Consider the following 17,823-nt stretch of genomic DNA (forward strand, 5'->3'; position numbering starts at 1 on the left):
ATAAGCATTTAGGCAACTGATCAATCGTCATACCTATAAACAATGCAAGAAACACAATCACTACAGTCAATATTTATAAACGCATGCATCATAATATAATTCACAAGATAAAACAAGAGTTACTAGAGATCGGTTGCTACAAAAACAAATTAACCAAAGCTCAAAAAAGTAGGAAATTTTGATAAGATTGAAGCCTAAATAATAATTCACAGAAAAAAGAATCGAAACTTATGACATTCAAAATCGATCTTAAACAAGCTCAAGTAAGAGATACAAAGACATGCAAAAAATTCATAAACAAACCTGAGGAGAATCGATTGGTTTGCTTGAAACTATGGCTGAGAGAGTGAGAGCGGAGCGGTGAGGCACGAGTTCAGTTATCGGCGAGGTACGAGCTTCAGCGGTCTTCGGCGACTTAATTGAGAACGAGTCGCCAAGTGAGACGAGGTCTCTGAGACTTCGATTAAGAAGAAGAAGAACACCGGCGGAGTATTACCGGCCAAAACGACACCGGCGACGGCGAGATCCCCTTCAAATCGTCCTTTCTCTCTATCGCCAAAGGAGGAGACAGCAATTAGGGTTCATCGAGCTTGGGGGAAATTTTAGTCGATTTTTTCCCTTTTGTATATATATTTTTTTAATAATTAAATTAATTAAAAATAATAATAATATTTTATTAACATAATTAAATTAACAAAAACGTTTAAAAGATTAGATTAGGGGTTTAATTGGGTTTACAGAAAACATTATGGCATTAGGACAACTTATAATTCATATTATGGCAAAGAGACAATCTACTTGTCTTTTTATTCCATATTTCCAATTTTCCCATTTAGTTACGTAAGGACTTCTTGACTGCTAATGAGAAAGTGAAATTTTCTTTTTCTTTCTAGACGTGTACCGTAAGATAGGGTGTAATAAGCAGTAACCACACTATTAAAAGTTTATAACTTAATTGAATATCAGAAGCGCTTTTATAGGAAGTTATAACATGAAGAAAAAAAAACATTAACTCATATTGACATGGTTCACTAGTCTTCTGTGTATTAACATGTATAAAATTTGAAAGCGAGTTATAAAGCTTAGACCCCATTTGATTATCAGAATGTTTCATTTTTGTTCGTGCTTTGCTGTTTTAGTCTAATTGGATCATTTTAAACTTATCATATACTTTGATAATTTTTTTTTTTTGAGAAAGGGTTTTCATTAATATTTCTTTTGTTTTTTTTACAACAGAAAATAAATAAAGCCCATCCACAATCCCAAACTATTTAGCGAAAATATTGTGATAATTTCAATTAAGTTTAATATTACTTTGAAAATAAATAGTTTAATATTACTTTGATAATTTCCAAAAAATGTCCTGACAAAAAGAAATATTATAATTAATTATTTGTAATATATATATATATATAAATATTAACTGGTTGTGTATAATTTGTGTGTGTTTTTTTTTTTTTGTAAATTGTCACCAGCTAGTATGCAAAATAACCTAATTATGTTTGTCGTGGAGCTCAAGTTGGGCAATGGAGCTAAATAACATACGATCTATTCACTTTTGTTGCCAAACTATAATATTTCTCAATTAACCACGCGTTAGTGGTCTAGTGGTGGTTGAACAATCTCGCTCCCTTATTCTTCTTTTGGGAGGTCTGGGGTTCGAGGGCCAACTCTGGCGGATGTTGCTCTTGAGGGACTTTTGAGCCTAATACGGACACTTTCAACTGCGCGTGGCCACTGGGCTTATTACATGAGGATACCCAGCTCCCCTGGATGCCTTCGGCGGGCTCCGGCGAGCCCTTAGTGGCTCAGATTTACCTGGACGGTCTTTAGGTGCTAGTCGGATCCCGCGTTCGGATACCATGGTCATAAAAAAAAAAAAAAATCTCAATTTAACTAGTCCGCATTACGGAACTGGCAATAGACTAATGAGGTGGAAATGAAATTTCACATGTGTTGCAAAGAGTACGAGAAGATAGATTAATCAGAAAATCGAAAACAGATCATAATCCTCTGACCCAGGGATCGAAAACTGGAAATTAATTATTTAGTCTGATAAACATATACTAGTCCTTACATTAGAGAAAAAGTCAATTAAACACATCATTCGTTTACTAATCACTAGTCCAATACATAATTACTTTTCCTTTTTCCAAGAACTTTTCAAAGCTGCTAAACAAGTAAACCATTCACGATTTCCTCTACGGCTCCATCCACATTTGTTCCTGTATTATTAACACTTCTTCTTTTCTTTCTTAAATCATGTCTGGCATCATATATTATTTAATTATTCTAGAACATAGACAAACCACGGATCTAGTAAGGAATCAGTACAATACATTATATCTTATATACAATAGCTGTAGCTGCAACAAATAGCAGTAACTTCCTAATACAGAGAGATTGTAATGGAAGCTGAATATACGGAGATCACAATAATATCTCTAACATCTAGTACTTTTAATTTCCCCCCACATACATGTTTTTTTTCATTGAAATCAACAGAAACCAGTTATTCAGCGATTTCTGGCTTCTTCTTCATTCTATAGCAAAGAAAATAAAGAACCGAACCACTCCGCAAAAAAAAAAATGATACGTTGAAAGTCGTCGTCGAAGTTAAAAAAAAAAAATTAAAAAACGAAGAAACACTCATAACAATTCGACATTGTCTCTCTCACAGATTCTTTATCCTATAGTTCTAAATCTTCATTCTTTCATTCTTTTCTCACAACATCCCTTTTACAGATATTTTCAGACAGAGAGACAATGGCGGGAGGTCGGATAAGGAGAAGACTACACCTAAACAACATCTACGCCTTCACATGTCGCAAATCTACATTCCAAGAAGATCACTCACAGATCGGAGGACCAGGCTTCTCTCGAGTTGTCTACTGCAACGAACCCAACTCTCCCGCCGCCGAACGTCGTAGCTACGCCGGAAACTACGTCCGGTCAACGAAATACACACCCGCTTCCTTCGTACCCAAGACTCTCTTCGAGCAGTTCCGCCGCGTCGCCAACTTCTACTTCCTCGTCACCGGAATCTTGTCGTTGACTCCGCTCTCTCCTTACGGCGCCGTTAGCGCTCTCTTACCTCTCGGCTTAGTCATCGCCGCGAGCATGGTCAAAGAAGGGATCGAGGACTGGGGGAGAAAGCGACAGGACATAGAAGTGAACAACAGGAAAGTGAAGGTTCACGGCGGAGACGACGGGATGTTCCGGGAAGAGGAGTGGAGGGAGCTTAGAGTCGGAGATATAGTGAGAGTCGAAAAGGACGAGTTTTTTCCGGCGGATCTTTTGCTTCTGTCGTCGAGCTACGAAGACTCGGTTTGCTACGTGGAGACGATGAATCTCGACGGTGAAACGAATCTGAAAGTGAAACAGGGCTTAGAGGCGACTTCTTCGCGCTTACACGAAGATTCCGATTTTAAAGAGTTTAAAGCCGTCGTGAGATGCGAAGATCCCAATGCGGATCTTTATACCTTTGTCGGAACGTTACATTTGGAAGAACAGAGGCTTCCCTTGTCGGTTCAACAGCTTCTTCTTCGAGACTCGAAGCTTAGGAACACAGAGTATGTTTATGGAGCTGTTGTCTTCACCGGACACGACACAAAGGTACAAATTTGGGCGTTCTGGATCTCTTTGGTTTCGGTACGGTTATAGATTTAGGAAACATTCGGTTATTAAAAAAAAAGAAGAATTGAGTCCAATCCGGTTCAGGTTCGGTTCTGATTTTTCAGATAATTTCACATAATATGGATAAGAACATTGAATAATTCGGGGGTTTTCAAGTTTTTTTTGATCGAATCACTTTCATTGAAACTTAAAAGAGTTCAAATCCATCGATGGAAGATACAATAAGGCTACACGGAGGTTTTTCAAGTTAAGAAGCAGGTAATTCGGATTGTTCAGATAAAAATGTATTTGTTCAGATAAAAATGTAGAACAATTAGAATAATTATGAATATTTTGGATAAAAATATATTTGGGTACTTCGGATCTTTGGGTAATTCGGTTTATAAATAGTAGTGTTAAAATATTTTGTTATTTTAAAACTAAACATAATTGATATTTTAAGATATATAATCTGTATTTTAAAAAATCGGAGACCCATTTGATTTTCGATTCGGTTTCGATTTTCGGTTGCAGATCCATCCCGATATTTATGAAATTCGGTTATGTACTATTCAGTTCTTGGTTCCGGATAAATTCCTAGTACAAACTTTAACAGCATCCACATAAACCTTGCATCGCAAGTCTCATTTTGAAGTTTCTTTGATAACAGGTGATTCAAAACTCAACTGACCCTCCATCAAAGAGAAGCAGAATCGAGAGGAAAATGGACAAGATCATCTACATGATGTTCGGCGTAGTGTTTCTGATGTCTTTCATCGGATCCATCATCTTTGGAATTGTGACAAGAGAGGACAGAGGAGGAAAAACAGAGAGATGGTACTTGAAACCAGACGAAGCAGAGATCTTCTTCGATCCAGAGAGAGCTCCAATGGCTGCGATCTACCATTTCCTCACCGCGGTTATGCTTTACAGCTACTTCATCCCCATCTCTCTCTACGTCTCTATCGAAATCGTTAAAGTTCTTCAGAGCATTTTCATCAACAACGACATTCTTATGTACTACGAGGAGACTGATAAACCCGCGCACGCTAGAACATCGAATCTCAACGAAGAGCTTGGGATGGTCGACACGGTTCTGTCGGATAAAACGGGAACACTGACTTGCAACTCCATGGAGTTTATCAAGTGTTCTATAGCTGGAACAGGTTACGGACGAGGTGTGACCGAAGTTGAAAGATCTATGGCTATGAGAAGCGGCGTTTCGGCTTTGGTTGATGATTTGAACGTTTTAGCCGACCGTTCTGGTCCTAAGATCAAAGGGTTTAACTTCCAGGACGAGAGGGTTATGAGAGGGAACTGGGTTAAGCAACGAGAAGCATCGGTTTTGCAGAAGTTTTTTAGACTGTTAGCTGTTTGTCACACCGCTATACCCGAAACAGATGAAGCCACTGGGATTGTCTCTTACGAGGCTGAGTCTCCTGACGAAGCTGCCTTTGTTGTCGCCGCTAGAGAAATCGGGTTCGAGTTCTTTAGCCGCACGCAAAACGGGATATCAATCCGTGAATTGGATCTTGAAACAGGAAAGAAAGTAGAAAGGTTTGTTCTTTTGATTATCGTTGCGGTTTCTTGGAGGTCAAGGAAACTAACATTCCTCTGTTTTGTTACAGGGTATATCGGTTACTAAACGTTCTTGAATTCAACAGCGCGAGGAAGAGAATGTCTGTGATCGTGCGTGATGAAGATGGAAAGCTTCTGTTACTATCTAAAGGAGCTGACAAGTAAGTTAAAATCTAGAGAGACTTTACATTTAGAAGCTTTATTGTTGAATCTGTGGAATCTTGTTTTATGTGTGCAGTGTAATGTTTGAAAGACTTGCCAAGAACGGGCGTACGTTCGAGGAGAAAACACGAGAGCATGTTGATGAATACGCAGATGCAGGGCTAAGGACATTGATACTTGCTTACCGCGAGGTTGATGAGGATGAGTATGTAAAATTCAGCAAGAACTTCAATGAAGCTAAGAGCTCGGTGACTGAGGATCGTGAGAGCTTAATAGATGAGATCACTGATCAGATGGAACGCGATTTGATTCTACTTGGTGCTACTGCTGTTGAGGACAAACTTCAAAATGGGGTAAAGCATCTTTTCAAGACTACAGTTTCTTAATAGATTTTTCTTTTTATAATGTGTTTAATATTGATTGTGTTTTTTTTTTTTAGGTTCCAGATTGTATAGACAAGCTTGCTCAAGCAGGGATAAAGATTTGGGTTCTAACCGGAGACAAGATGGAAACAGCAATCAATATTGGGTAAGAATCTTTTATTATGTTTGAATCTAAACATTGTTCTTGTTTCACAGTTACTAACATTCTTTTTGGAACCTCTTCAGTTTTGCATGTAGTTTACTTAGACAAGAGATGAAGCAGATCATCATAAATCTTGAGACGCCACATATCAAAGCATTGGAGAAAGCTGGCGAGAAAGATGTGATTGAACAGGTAATAATTTTATTGATATGTTATTTCACACAATTATATGACTCATTTTCGATAGTTTACTTAATGAGATTCTCAAAAACACATATGTAGGCGTCGAGAGAAAGCGTGGTGAAGCAAATGGAGGATGGGAAAGCTCTAATCACAAGAGGACCAAGCGACGCAGACTCTCATGAGGCATTTGCGTTGATCATTGACGGGAAGTCGCTAACGTACGCTCTTGAAGATGATTTCAAGCAGAAGTTTCTTGATTTAGCCACAGGATGTGCCTCTGTTATTTGCTGCAGATCATCACCCAAGCAAAAGGCATTGGTAATGTCTCTTTTATGTGTTTATTGAGTTTTACTATGTTTAATTTATAGAATATTTTTTTTAGGTTACACGGTTGGTCAAAAGTGGAACTGGGAAGACAACTTTAGCTATTGGAGATGGAGCAAACGATGTTGGAATGCTTCAAGAAGCAGATATTGGTGTTGGAATAAGCGGTGTTGAGGGAATGCAAGCGGTTATGTCTAGCGATTTAGCCATTGCTCAGTTCAGATACTTGGAACGTCTCTTGCTCGTTCATGGTCACTGGTGTTACAGCAGAATCTCATCCATGGTACAGCTTCTTTTCCCTCTTTCAGATATACATACATCTCTCTAACTAGGGTTTGTTTTCACTTTGGGCAGATCTGTTACTTCTTCTACAAGAATATCACTTTTGGTGTGACCTTGTTCTTATACGAAGCCTACACATCTTTCTCTGCTCAACCAGCATATAACGACTGGTTTCTGTCGCTTTTCAACGTCTTCTTCTCTTCGCTTCCCGTCATTGCTCTCGGTGTTTTTGATCAAGACGTCTCAGCTCGCTTCTGTTACAAGGTAGGGTTTTATAAAACCTAGATTCCTCTAAATTGAGCGATTAAATTTTGTTTTCTTTATTTAGTTCCCATTGCTATACCAAGAAGGAGTTCAGAATCTTCTCTTCAGCTGGAAGAGAATCATTGGCTGGATGTTCAATGGACTAATCTCGGCTCTCGCTATTTTCTTCATCTGCAAGCAATCCCAAGAACACCAACTCTACAACCCTAACGGCAAAACCGCCGGCCGGGATATCCTCGGAGGGACAATGTACACTTGCGTAGTATGGGTGGTCAATCTCCAAATGGTTTTAGCCATTAGCTACTTCACTTGGGTCCAACACATAGTAATATGGGGTTCAGTTGCTTTATGGTACATCTTCCTCATGATCTATGGAGCTATCACTCCCACCTTCTCCACAGATGCTTACAAAGTCTTCCTCGAAGCCTTAGCTCCAGCTCCTTCTTACTGGCTTACCACTCTCCTTGTGATGATCTTCGCTTTGGTCCCTTACTTTGTCTTCAAATCGGTTCAGATGAGATACTTCCCTGGTTACCATCAAATGATTCAGTGGATACGGCACGAGGGTCAGTCTAATGATCCTGAGTTTGTGGAAATGGTTAGGCAAAGATCAATTAAGACGACGACGGTTGGTTCCACTGCGAGAAGAGCTGCTAGTGTACGACGTTCCGGTAGGTTTCACGATCAGCTCAATAAGAACACCATAGCTATCTCAAGAGAAGAGAAATAGATATGTCTCAGTGTTTGTGACTATATACTTTGTACATAAAGGTACAACTTGGTGAAAGCTAGGTTTATATACTCCTGAGATGAATTACATTTATATTGTGTATGTAACATTTTTAGTGTATAGATTTCTTTTTGTCTGATTCAAAGTAACCAAACAATTTGGTTTTTCACCAGGCTTTTTTTGGTTTACTTAAGGCCGGACAAAAAAACCAAATCCGAAGAACCGAACCGAACCCGATCCAAAAGAGTAGTAACGAACCTGACCCAAAATTTATTAAATATCCGAACGGATTCATAATTTTGGTATCTAGAGAACCGAAACCGAATCCGATCCGAACCGAAGTATTTCGTGTACTCGAATGTATCTGAAATAGATTTATCTACCTAAATATATTAATTATTTTTAGATTTAATGTATATTAAAAACCATCCAAAATATATAAGATATTTTTAAGTCGTCTAAAATACTTGAAAATATATATAAATAGTAAAAAATAAATGTATAAAATTGGCTAAAATAGGCCCATTTTGAAACCCATTTAAAATTAATGGCCCAATAAAAATTAGAACCCAACCGAAGCAAGCCTATTTTTAATTATTTTTTGTTAGGACATTAACTAGGGTCTCCATTAACTAAAAGATTTTTTTTTTATTATTTTCGATTTCAAACAGTTTCGTAATATTTCTTGTCGGTTTTTGGTGTCCACCTCTCAATTTAAAAGCTTTCACTTTACACCATAGAATAATTTTGAGCATTATTCATTGGTTTACTTCAGCAAATCAAGTTCTATTAGTGAGACAAGAAAATACACGCATTCTTCCACTTCGGTATTTTTGTCTATATTGGCTTTAAGTATTTAATCCCAAAGCTGTTACAAATTGAATGAAAATGACTATTAATTATAATCAGATACGAAAAAGCCATCCCAACTCAAAGTACCAAGCTTAATTAACAAGAACAATTAAATTAGTAATTAAGAAAACGAACTTTTCTTATTCAACATGATTATTTATTTAAACAAAGCAGAACAACTAACCGTGAACAAAAGAATCAAAAAGGCAAAAGCAAAGAGAGAGAGAAGAAGTGGAGACTTGTGTCCTTGCGGTGTTTAGCTTCTTGCTTTGGCCTTTTGTCCTTTAGGTTCTTACCTTTTTCCGATCATTCAGACCAATCTCTCGCCTTTTTGGCATCTTCGTCTTTCTTATATATATCTCTGTTGGGATTCTACAATCAATTCCTCTGTTGGGATTCACAAACACAGAGAGAGAGAGATGTATAATCAGATGGCTATATCTTCTTCATCTTCTTCATCATCATCTTCTCCTTCTTCGTACTATGAATCGTTGAAGATTTTGGAAGCTGATGTCCAACACGCAAACACTTTGTAAGTCCCTTTCTGGGTTTTGTCTCCTTTCTCCTAAAGTTTAAGACTTTACTCTCGTTTATCGTTTTGATTAGTTGAGCTACTACTAATTAAAAGTAGGTGAATTATTGAAACACCCAGCTGAGAGAACTTTAAGGTCATTTTCTGGGGATTTATGTAATCTCTTCTCATCAGAGTTTGGTTATTTTAGGAAACTTCGATAAGTTTTAGTAATAGCGTTCTCAAATGGGAATCTCATGAAAGTTGTTGTCTGCTTGATTATTCTAATTTACTAGCCTTTTAGTTGAGAAATTAAGGTCTCTCTCTGATTGTAAGATTAGTTGCTGCTTATTGAGAAGTTTGAGCTTTTATGTCTTCAGGGCAGAAGCAATTCCAATGGGGAAGAACAATGTGAGGCTTCAGATGAAACTGGTTCATAGCAACTTTGCTTCATTGTTACTCTTCTTGCTTCGGTGGATGGATCTTTCTTGCTCATGTCTGCTTCCTCGTTACTTTAATCTCTTTCATGTTCTTGTCTACAAGGTTTAGTTCTTGCCCCCTGTGATCTTAAAGCGTCTTCCTTTGTTAGGGCTTTAGGAGTTTTCTGAAATATCTCAATTTGTCTTGTACAGGTTCATTCTGATGGACAGCCTAAGCTCACTACGCACGGGAGGAAAGCAACTATCAGTGAGTTCTATGGTACGCAAACCTGTAACCGTTGCTGTATAATGTTGTAATGTTCCATGTTTTCTGTTTCCAGCTTTGGTCTCCTAACGTTGTCTTGTCTTTTTGAAAGGTGTGATACTACCATCACTTCAGCTATTACACAGCAACTTAGACGAGCTGGCAAACGCAGACCTCGGGTTTGACCTTAAAAGACTCAGCAAGAAGATAACAAAAGAGGCTCGCAGCAGTAGTAGATTCAGCAATGCCGCGTTTGATCGTGAGGAAGAATGTGGAATCTGTTTAGAAACTTGCACCAAAATGGTTTTGCCTAATTGCTGCCACTCCATGTGCATCAAATGCTACCGCAACTGGTACACACACATTATCTAAAGACCTTTGTTAACTGATGAAGGAGCTTTCATTTTAACCAAATCTCCTTTGATCACATCTGCAGGAACTTGAAGTCTCAGTCATGCCCGTTCTGCCGGGGGAGCATGAAGAGAGTGAACTCAGAGGATTTGTGGGTGCTTGCTGGTGACAACGACGTGGTGGATACAAGGACGGCTTCAAGGGAAGATTTGTTCAGATTCTATCTCTACATCAATAGCCTTCCCAAGGATTACCCTGAAGCTCTCTTCTTGGTTTACTATGAGTACTCAAATCTGATTTAGAATCTGGACAAACAAGACTATGTACAGATTTTTAGAAGGTAAAAAAAATGTATTGTATAGAATGTAAAACTGTGTGTTTGGCTTTGGGATGGTTTGATGCAACATGCCAAAGCCCCTCAGCTTTTACATCCTTTATTTAAAATTAAATAACTGTGAAATGCTACCAAATAAAGCTTGAATAAGAGCAAATAATAAAGATCTCTTTTACAACAGCTTCCTAGATCAAAGTGTTTGCAATAACAAATGAACCTTTAACAAAAACAAAAACATAGTTTACACACATATATATGCTCAACTCCAAAGACAGATTATCAGCAAACAAGGTATATAGAGAAACATTGTATCAAATATTTGATGATGATAAGTAGTTTGATGAAGTATGCAGAGTAACTTAAAAACCGGTGTTGTTTAGATGCAGCAACAAGACACACGAAGAACGTGTGAGGTTCTGTTTCAGTCTCCACGCCTTCTCTTTCCGTAGTCTGCATCTCTTGACCTGGACCTATGATCATCTTCCGACATTCTTGATCTGCTTCGAGACTTCGAAGAAGACTGTCCTCTATCGTACTCTTCGGAATCACGGTGCTTATACTCGCGGTGACTATCTTTCTCTTCACGGTGACTCTTGTGTCTTCTATCACCACCACTGCTCTCAGACCAGTCACGTTCCGCAGTAGCTCGTTCTTTCTCACGTGATGGCTTCTCTTCTTTCTCTTGGTTTTCATCTTCATATCCACCGTATTCAGAGCCACCCTCTTCACCACCACCACCTCCTCCACTAGCCTCGTTCCACATCCCTGCTGCATGAACTCCGTTCATCCCTGCGTTACCCATCGTTCCCATCCCCGCGCCGCCGAAAAAGGCGGGATTAACATGAGGAGCAATCCCGACCATTCCCATTGGATTAACACCTGGATAAGGCTGAGGCATCCCGGGGTAAGCAAGACCTGGAAACCCTCCATAACCACCGCCACGACCCATGAATGTAGGATCAAACCCACCAGCTCCCATCATACCCTGTGGATGCATCATACCACCAAACGCTGGACCAGCAAGTCCAGGGCCGCCATACGGTCCAGCACCAGCACCGTTAGCCATGTTGTTCATCCCTCTGCCTCTCGCTGCACCACCCCAATGACCTCCACGGTTTGCCATTCCTTGGCCACCACGTGCAAACCCACCACCTCTCCCATAGTTTCTTCCACCGTCTCCATTTTGCGTATTCATGTTGTTGTTGTTATTGTTGTTGTTGCCTCTTCCCATTCCCTCATTCAAAGGCCTTCTGTTTTGCATTTGGTTCTGTCCTTGGTTCCTCCCAGTGAAATTAGCTCCCATCTGCTTCAACGTTTCAGGAGAAGCAAAGGCTACAACACACGCTTTACCGTTGAAAACAAACCCATTCATTCCTTCTTTGCAAGCAGCTGCAGCAGCTGAATCATAAAACTCAACCTGACAATACCCTTTGGATTTGCCACTAACTCTCTCGTCGAAAAACTTGATCTCTTTCACTCTTCCGTACTGAGAAAGAACACTCTCAATCTCTGCATCCGTCGTCCACCAATGCAACTCCCCCACGAAAAGCATGGTGTTCCCATTGTCCACAACAAACGGCTGCGTGGGGCTTCTGTTCACCATTGCGCTTGGATTAACACTCGTCTGGCTAACAGGAATCTGCTGAGCACCTTGAGGAGCACCACCATAAGGGTTATTATGCACAGGAGGAGGCTCAGGCACATTCACCGCGCTCCCTGAAAAACTATGCGTGTTCAACACAATAGATGTTGATCCTTGTGGATTGACTTTGCTGGGTTGGTTGGACTGGACATCAACATTCATCCCTTTGGGTCCAAAAGAAGATCCTTGTGGATAAGCATCTGATCTTGTTTCAGGTCCACTGATCCCATTATGATACTTCCCTTCAACTGCACCTCCTCCGGATACAACTGCCATTCTCGGTTCAGAAACATTACTATTCTGAGCTTGAATACTTCCACCGACTTGAGCTGGTGCTTGAGGTTGATTATGAGCTTGGAAGAAGCTCTCACCAACATTAACATCGCTATAGAGATCATCGTAGTCATCATCTTCTCCCAACAGCTCTTCATCAGCAAGAGCAGGAATAGTCCCGCTTCCCTGGTGAAGTAGCTTCTGATTATCTCCATAACCAGCGTTTTCTTGATTCATTGGATTCTTACAAAACTGGCCAGAAAATACAACCAAGAATTAAACAAACAAACAACATAAACTACATGAAACAATCTTTTTACATGAACAACTTAAAAACAGAGATTACAAGTCTGCCTATGATTCTTTACAAGCTATTGATGAATACTAAAGTATACATGTGTCTGTGTACAGATTATAAAAAAAAAAAAACAGGAACTTTAGCTCATAGATCTGAGATTTGGGGATCTAAGCTCATCAACATATCTTCTCTTCATTAAAAGATTAGATCTTACAAGATTAGTATATACAATTATAGATCAAATTACATACATGGTTTGATTTACAAGGAAAAGGAGAGCCTACTACACATACGGTTCTTACAAAATCGAAGAAGAAATCAACAGATCTGGGATGAAAGTTACAATTTTTTTTTCAACGAGATAACATTGATGAAAACCCTAGAAAGCCTCGAGATTCGAGAATCGAAAAAAAAAAAAACAAACCTAAGCTTGCTTACTTTGACTCTTTGCAGCTGGGTCTCTTCCGTCTACGGAGGCTGAGATTCCGATAAGGATCCGAGAATTGTTTGCCGGCGAGGATCTGAGCTTCTCCGGGGAAATTCAATGAAAGTATTGGTTTTGAGATCGGAGATAGAGTCGTCTTCGTTGAGAGAGAGAACACGTGACGTGCTTCTTTCTTATCCGATGCGATAATAGATTTCTCCTCCGTGTTAGTGATAAGCTTATTGGGCCCGGGCTTCGAATAATTAATTAATGGGCTTTATTGCGTTGTGTTTTAACTCCATTTAGTACTCTTATTTAGCCAAGTCTGGTCTGTAATTCAAACAAGGTCTAATCCTTCTACCTCTGATCTTATCCCCTTTCTGTCACCAAGTCCCATGAGCAGCCTTATCAAGTTGTTGCCTTTTTTTTGTTTTGTTTTTTTGCTTTGTCTGAAAATAATATGATTTCTTCTACTACATAAAGCCTAGCTTGCATTGATTGAGAAACTCAATGAAACCTAAAGAGCCAAATAGCTTGAGTTACAAGTATCTAAAATGGAGTGTTTCATTCAGACAAACATTCACATATGCTGGTGAATTATTTAACGAACCAGCTTCTATTTGTCTTTAATACATCCCTTTGAACACCGGATTAGTACGGCATATGCTTGCTCCACATTCCTCATACTCCTCTTTCGTTCTGCAGCTCTGCAATAACAAGAAAAAACACACATCCACTGTTTCAAACCAAAACAAGCCAAGATGTTCTCATATTAAATCTAGCTGGTCTCTAAACCGTTTCTAGTCAAGTCTTTTATAACCGGAGGTATCAACTCAGTTGTTTTACATACCGCGAAAAACTCAGGAGTTGATGAAAGCACAGAGCCTCCAAACCAAACAGCAAACTTTTGGACAGGGTGGCTCACCACATTAACCTCCACTGGTTGAGACTGTCATTACAAATGCCAACGCAGATGAAAGGGAAACTGGTTATATCTATATACAAATAAACATGTATCTGTTTACTACTGACATCATACAACTTTTTTTATTTACCGTGATTTCACCACCGGTACGTGCGTTATTAGCAAGAACACGGGCATCAACAATCTTTTTGAGATCCCTTTGTAACCTTCTTCCGAAATCTTTGAACATAGTTGAGCCTCCGGACAATACTATGTTCTGAAATGAATTTTTCACAAATTCATCAAATACCAGTAAAAAACATGTTAAAAACATCTTTGAGAACTGAACACAGGCATCAACAATCTCGCCAGCCACACTTACTTTTTCACCTTGGAGAACTGATTACTTAACGTTTTTACCAAACAAAACAAAAAACATCTTAAAACTCTCTGAACCAAACTGAGTGTTTTCAGACCTTATATAAAGCTCGTCGTGTGTCAATTGGTGCAGACTGGATACATTTGTCTATTACAGCCGGTAAAGAAGTTGTAAAATCATTGCTGTATATCTCTGGATTAAAGAAGACCTGTAAACACACACACAATCTCAACATTATCATCACTAAAATAACACACAAAACAAGCGCATAAACATAGAAAACAGAGACAATGGTAACAAACCTCAGGTCCAAGGAATCGTTCGTATCCAACGTCACAAGTGTATGGTGCACCAGTCTTTGGCTTAACACCTTTCCATTGTTTAATATACTTTCCTGGTTCTTTGTCGTGTTTGTTAAACTCCTGCAACCATATGATTGTTCAGTTTAGCCATCTTTATCTATTTTCATGTGTTCAGAGTGTCAAGCCTTTTCAGCATACAAGCCAGTAATCAATCATTAAATAAAAATAGAGTACTATTGTTTAACTTAAACATTAACCAATAAGCATTACCTTAACAATGTCTGAGCAAGTGTAGCAGTACATTTCCTTCACTTTACGGGCAACATCGAATGAATCTTCTGGTGGTATATTCTCACCTCTTTCCTACAATAATTTTTGAAATGACAAAAGTTCCATGACCGTATTACATAAACGTCACATAGAAAGAATTAAAAACCAACTAGAAAAGATAAATGAGTACATACACGCATGAGTTGCTGGATAAAGAGGGAGACATCTTTGCCCGCAATTGGAATTGTTCTAATACAGCTCCCAATAACATAACCTTCCGCAACAGGCACAACACGAGTCGCCCCATCTCCAACATCAACTACAACCCCTGTCATCTCACACTAAGACACCAAAGATTCAGACAAGCAAAGAACTTGGAGTAAAAAAAAAAAAAACAATGCCCCCACTTACCTTTGATGTTGTGTACCCAGCTGCAAGTGCCAGCACCGAGTTAACAGCAATGTAAAGCCCAGGAACATTAAAAGTCTCGAACAGAATCTCCCCAGTGTACTCTCGGCTCTCAGGAGGAGTGAGAGGGCTTTCGGTGAGAAGAAAGTAGTGATCCTCTGGATCACACCTCAGATAGTTGAACACACACTGCTGCCAATACCTTTCCATAGCATCCCAATCCTCAACTTGACCATGCTCGATCGGATAACGAAGATTGTAAGTACTACTGGACCGTGACTTCGTGAGAGCTTCGTCTCCGATAAAGAAGTCCATATCAGCAGCAACTCCAGCGTTGTGCTGAGCTGCCCAAGAGCCCTTTAAAGAACTCTTGGGCTGGCTCAAGAAAGACTCGTTCGATGCAACTACCGTTGGGAGAATGAAACATGGTTCTACATTACCCGTAAAGCCCATCTTTGTATACCTAACAAGATCAGAGAGCATACCGTGAATGAAAAGAAAGCATTTTTCTCGAACCCATCAAGGTCATAAGCCTAATCACCTACCCGGTTCCATTGTCGATGACAACAGCGGGTCGAGAAGTCGGATCCATTACGCCCGAAACAGAGATCCGAAACAGAGTCTAGCTGAAGAACGAGTAGCAGTAGAAACGTTAAAAGAGTTTCGATCTGTTTTGTAAAACGAAGGATCAATCTCCAAACTTGCTTCTTCTCCGACAATGGAAGTTTGAGATTCCGGCGAGCTGCCACGTAGCAGCTCTAGCTCTGGTAAACAATGTAGGGGAGAGAGAAGATATAATTAATTTTCCCGGAAAACGATCAGAGATTCCCGTGAAATTCAGGGAAGACCATTGGTTCAGAAACTCAGATCATAGGGAAAGTCGCCGTCGTCGGTTTGTCCTTTAGCGTGTGAGAGATTCTTTCCGACAGTACAAAACAAATGGACTAATGTTAAATTTTGTCCTGATGTTTTAATTCGGTTTAACTGAACCAAACCGAATCGAACAAAACCAGATTCTGTAAAACTGAACCAATTCGAAATCGAAAAGAAAAAGGCTGTAAAACCAGAGGTTTTTTTTATTTTTATTATTGTTACTGTTTTAATCTTACTGTACGATGTGTAGTCGAAGACAAGACGAAAACAATCTTTGATCTCAAGTGATAACGACCCTTCAACCACCGGCAAAAAGCCCACCACCTGTGACTATTTGCAACAACAAAAATTATACTACACTCTTATAGTTTGTAGCAACACTTGCAGTTTTTATAAACTCGTATATCCATAAAAAAAAACTATTGTGCAATTCACAACAAAACTTTTTATATATGATACATGTCATGTAAGAAAATCACTCCTATAATCTATCAAAGCCAAATTATGCAATCAATAATTAATCCGTGAAATCCTATCATGGTTCATAATATATTCTTCTATGATTTATAAAAGATACTAAAAGCATTCTATAATCAGAAATCATTCACTAGAACAATTATTTACATTTCGCATAAAGCAGAGCAGTATATGGTCCATAGATACTACGTAACCTTCTTATATGGTCATGTACAATCCAAATATCCAATCGTTTTAGCTTTAAATTTTTTTGGTGCGGTCCATGCAAACCGTTATGTGACACAGTTTCACCTATAGAGACTTCTTACTGTTGTTCAAAAAAAAAAAGAGACTTCTTACTACAGTTCATGAAAAGTAAAAGAAAAAATAAAAAAAATTGATGCATAAAAAATATTTTCATAATCACTAATCTTTTGCAGTCGGTGAAAACACACATACAGTTCATATAATATACATTGCTATGGTCCAAAAGAAACTGTGATATGGGCCCATAAAAGGGCCCTTGTATGTTGCGATAAAGACTTTTGCACTATATCCAAATAGACCCGTTTACCTTCAATGGAAGTCATTCTAACTTTTAAGGTCCATATTTGTTATTCCTAATCATTACTACACAGTCAGTTCCAATGTGAAGAAAACCAACATATACGGATCTGTCAATCGTTTTAATTTTATGTTTTTTTTTGTAAGATGGCTTTCATTTGATTAGCTAAAAAAGAAAATATTACAGGCCCTTAGGCAGTGTTTTCAGGGCAAGACCCAGTAAAATATAATTAACCCCATAGTAACAGAATCTCAGTAGAACTAACCCTAAATTGATTGTGATCCATGGAAGGCCCAGTGAAAAAAGTGAAAGCGGTGGTTGGTGGTTGGGGGATGGAAAGTTCCGCGAGTCACGGGAGTGAATGTGGAGAAGCGGTAGTTGCGTAGAGTTAAGCCGTAGAGAACCATTGTTGCATCATCTTTGAAGAGAGAGAGGGACTTGTGTCTCTGAAACTCGAGATCTTGTTTCTGATCTGGTGATCTATCGCCTTATAGATAACACCCACCGTTCTGAAAGGCCTTGCATGGATCCGACCGTTCCGTTCATTCCAAATCCAATAGAGAGTAGCTTGCCAAACGAGGAGGGAGATCAATGTAACCGCTTTTCCACCCCTTAGGGAACCCATCTGTGCTAC

General features: G+C 39.1%; 4 protein-coding genes across 4 annotated transcripts; 2 read left to right on the plus strand and 2 right to left on the minus strand.

Annotated features, from left to right (window-relative positions):
- The first annotated feature begins 2,665 nt into the window (after positions 1-2,665).
- LOC106293285 (putative phospholipid-transporting ATPase 11) lies at positions 2,666-7,682 on the plus strand. The gene is made up of 10 exons (XM_013728940.1): positions 2,666-3,615; positions 4,286-5,172; positions 5,244-5,354; positions 5,432-5,708; positions 5,795-5,883; positions 5,964-6,072; positions 6,163-6,381; positions 6,446-6,670; positions 6,742-6,933; positions 6,998-7,682. The coding sequence occupies exons 1-10, from the start codon at positions 2,767-2,769 to the stop codon at positions 7,661-7,663; spliced, it is 3,624 nt and encodes a 1,207-aa protein (XP_013584394.1). The 5' UTR covers positions 2,666-2,766; the 3' UTR covers positions 7,664-7,682.
- Positions 7,683-8,696: 1,014 nt separating this feature from the next.
- LOC106294930 lies at positions 8,697-10,689 on the plus strand. The gene is made up of 5 exons (XM_013730642.1): positions 8,697-9,047; positions 9,407-9,569; positions 9,659-9,725; positions 9,823-10,063; positions 10,147-10,689. Exons 1-5 carry the CDS (start codon positions 8,935-8,937, stop codon positions 10,361-10,363), a joined length of 801 nt encoding a protein of 266 aa, XP_013586096.1. The 5' UTR covers positions 8,697-8,934; the 3' UTR covers positions 10,364-10,689.
- LOC106294929 (heterogeneous nuclear ribonucleoprotein A1) lies at positions 10,532-13,235 on the minus strand. Its single transcript, XM_013730641.1, has 2 exons — positions 13,047-13,235; positions 10,532-12,562 (listed from the first exon to the last, which is right to left on the minus strand). Exon 2 carries the CDS (start codon positions 12,545-12,547, stop codon positions 10,817-10,819), a length of 1,731 nt encoding a protein of 576 aa, XP_013586095.1. The 5' UTR covers positions 12,548-12,562; positions 13,047-13,235; the 3' UTR covers positions 10,532-10,816.
- Positions 13,236-13,526: 291 nt separating this feature from the next.
- Positions 13,527-16,211, minus strand: LOC106343982 (actin-related protein 3). Its single transcript, XM_013783348.1, has 9 exons — positions 15,841-16,211; positions 15,299-15,758; positions 15,082-15,228; positions 14,888-14,980; positions 14,618-14,737; positions 14,413-14,523; positions 14,088-14,213; positions 13,883-13,981; positions 13,527-13,739 (listed from the first exon to the last, which is right to left on the minus strand). The coding sequence occupies exons 1-9, from the start codon at positions 15,885-15,887 to the stop codon at positions 13,659-13,661; spliced, it is 1,284 nt and encodes a 427-aa protein (XP_013638802.1). The 5' UTR covers positions 15,888-16,211; the 3' UTR covers positions 13,527-13,658.
- Between the last annotated feature and the right edge of the window lie 1,612 nt (positions 16,212-17,823).

This window comes from Brassica oleracea, chromosome C5, assembly GCF_000695525.1.
Source record: "Brassica oleracea var. oleracea cultivar TO1000 chromosome C5, BOL, whole genome shotgun sequence".
Classification (NCBI taxonomy): Eukaryota; Viridiplantae; Streptophyta; class Magnoliopsida; order Brassicales; family Brassicaceae; genus Brassica; species Brassica oleracea.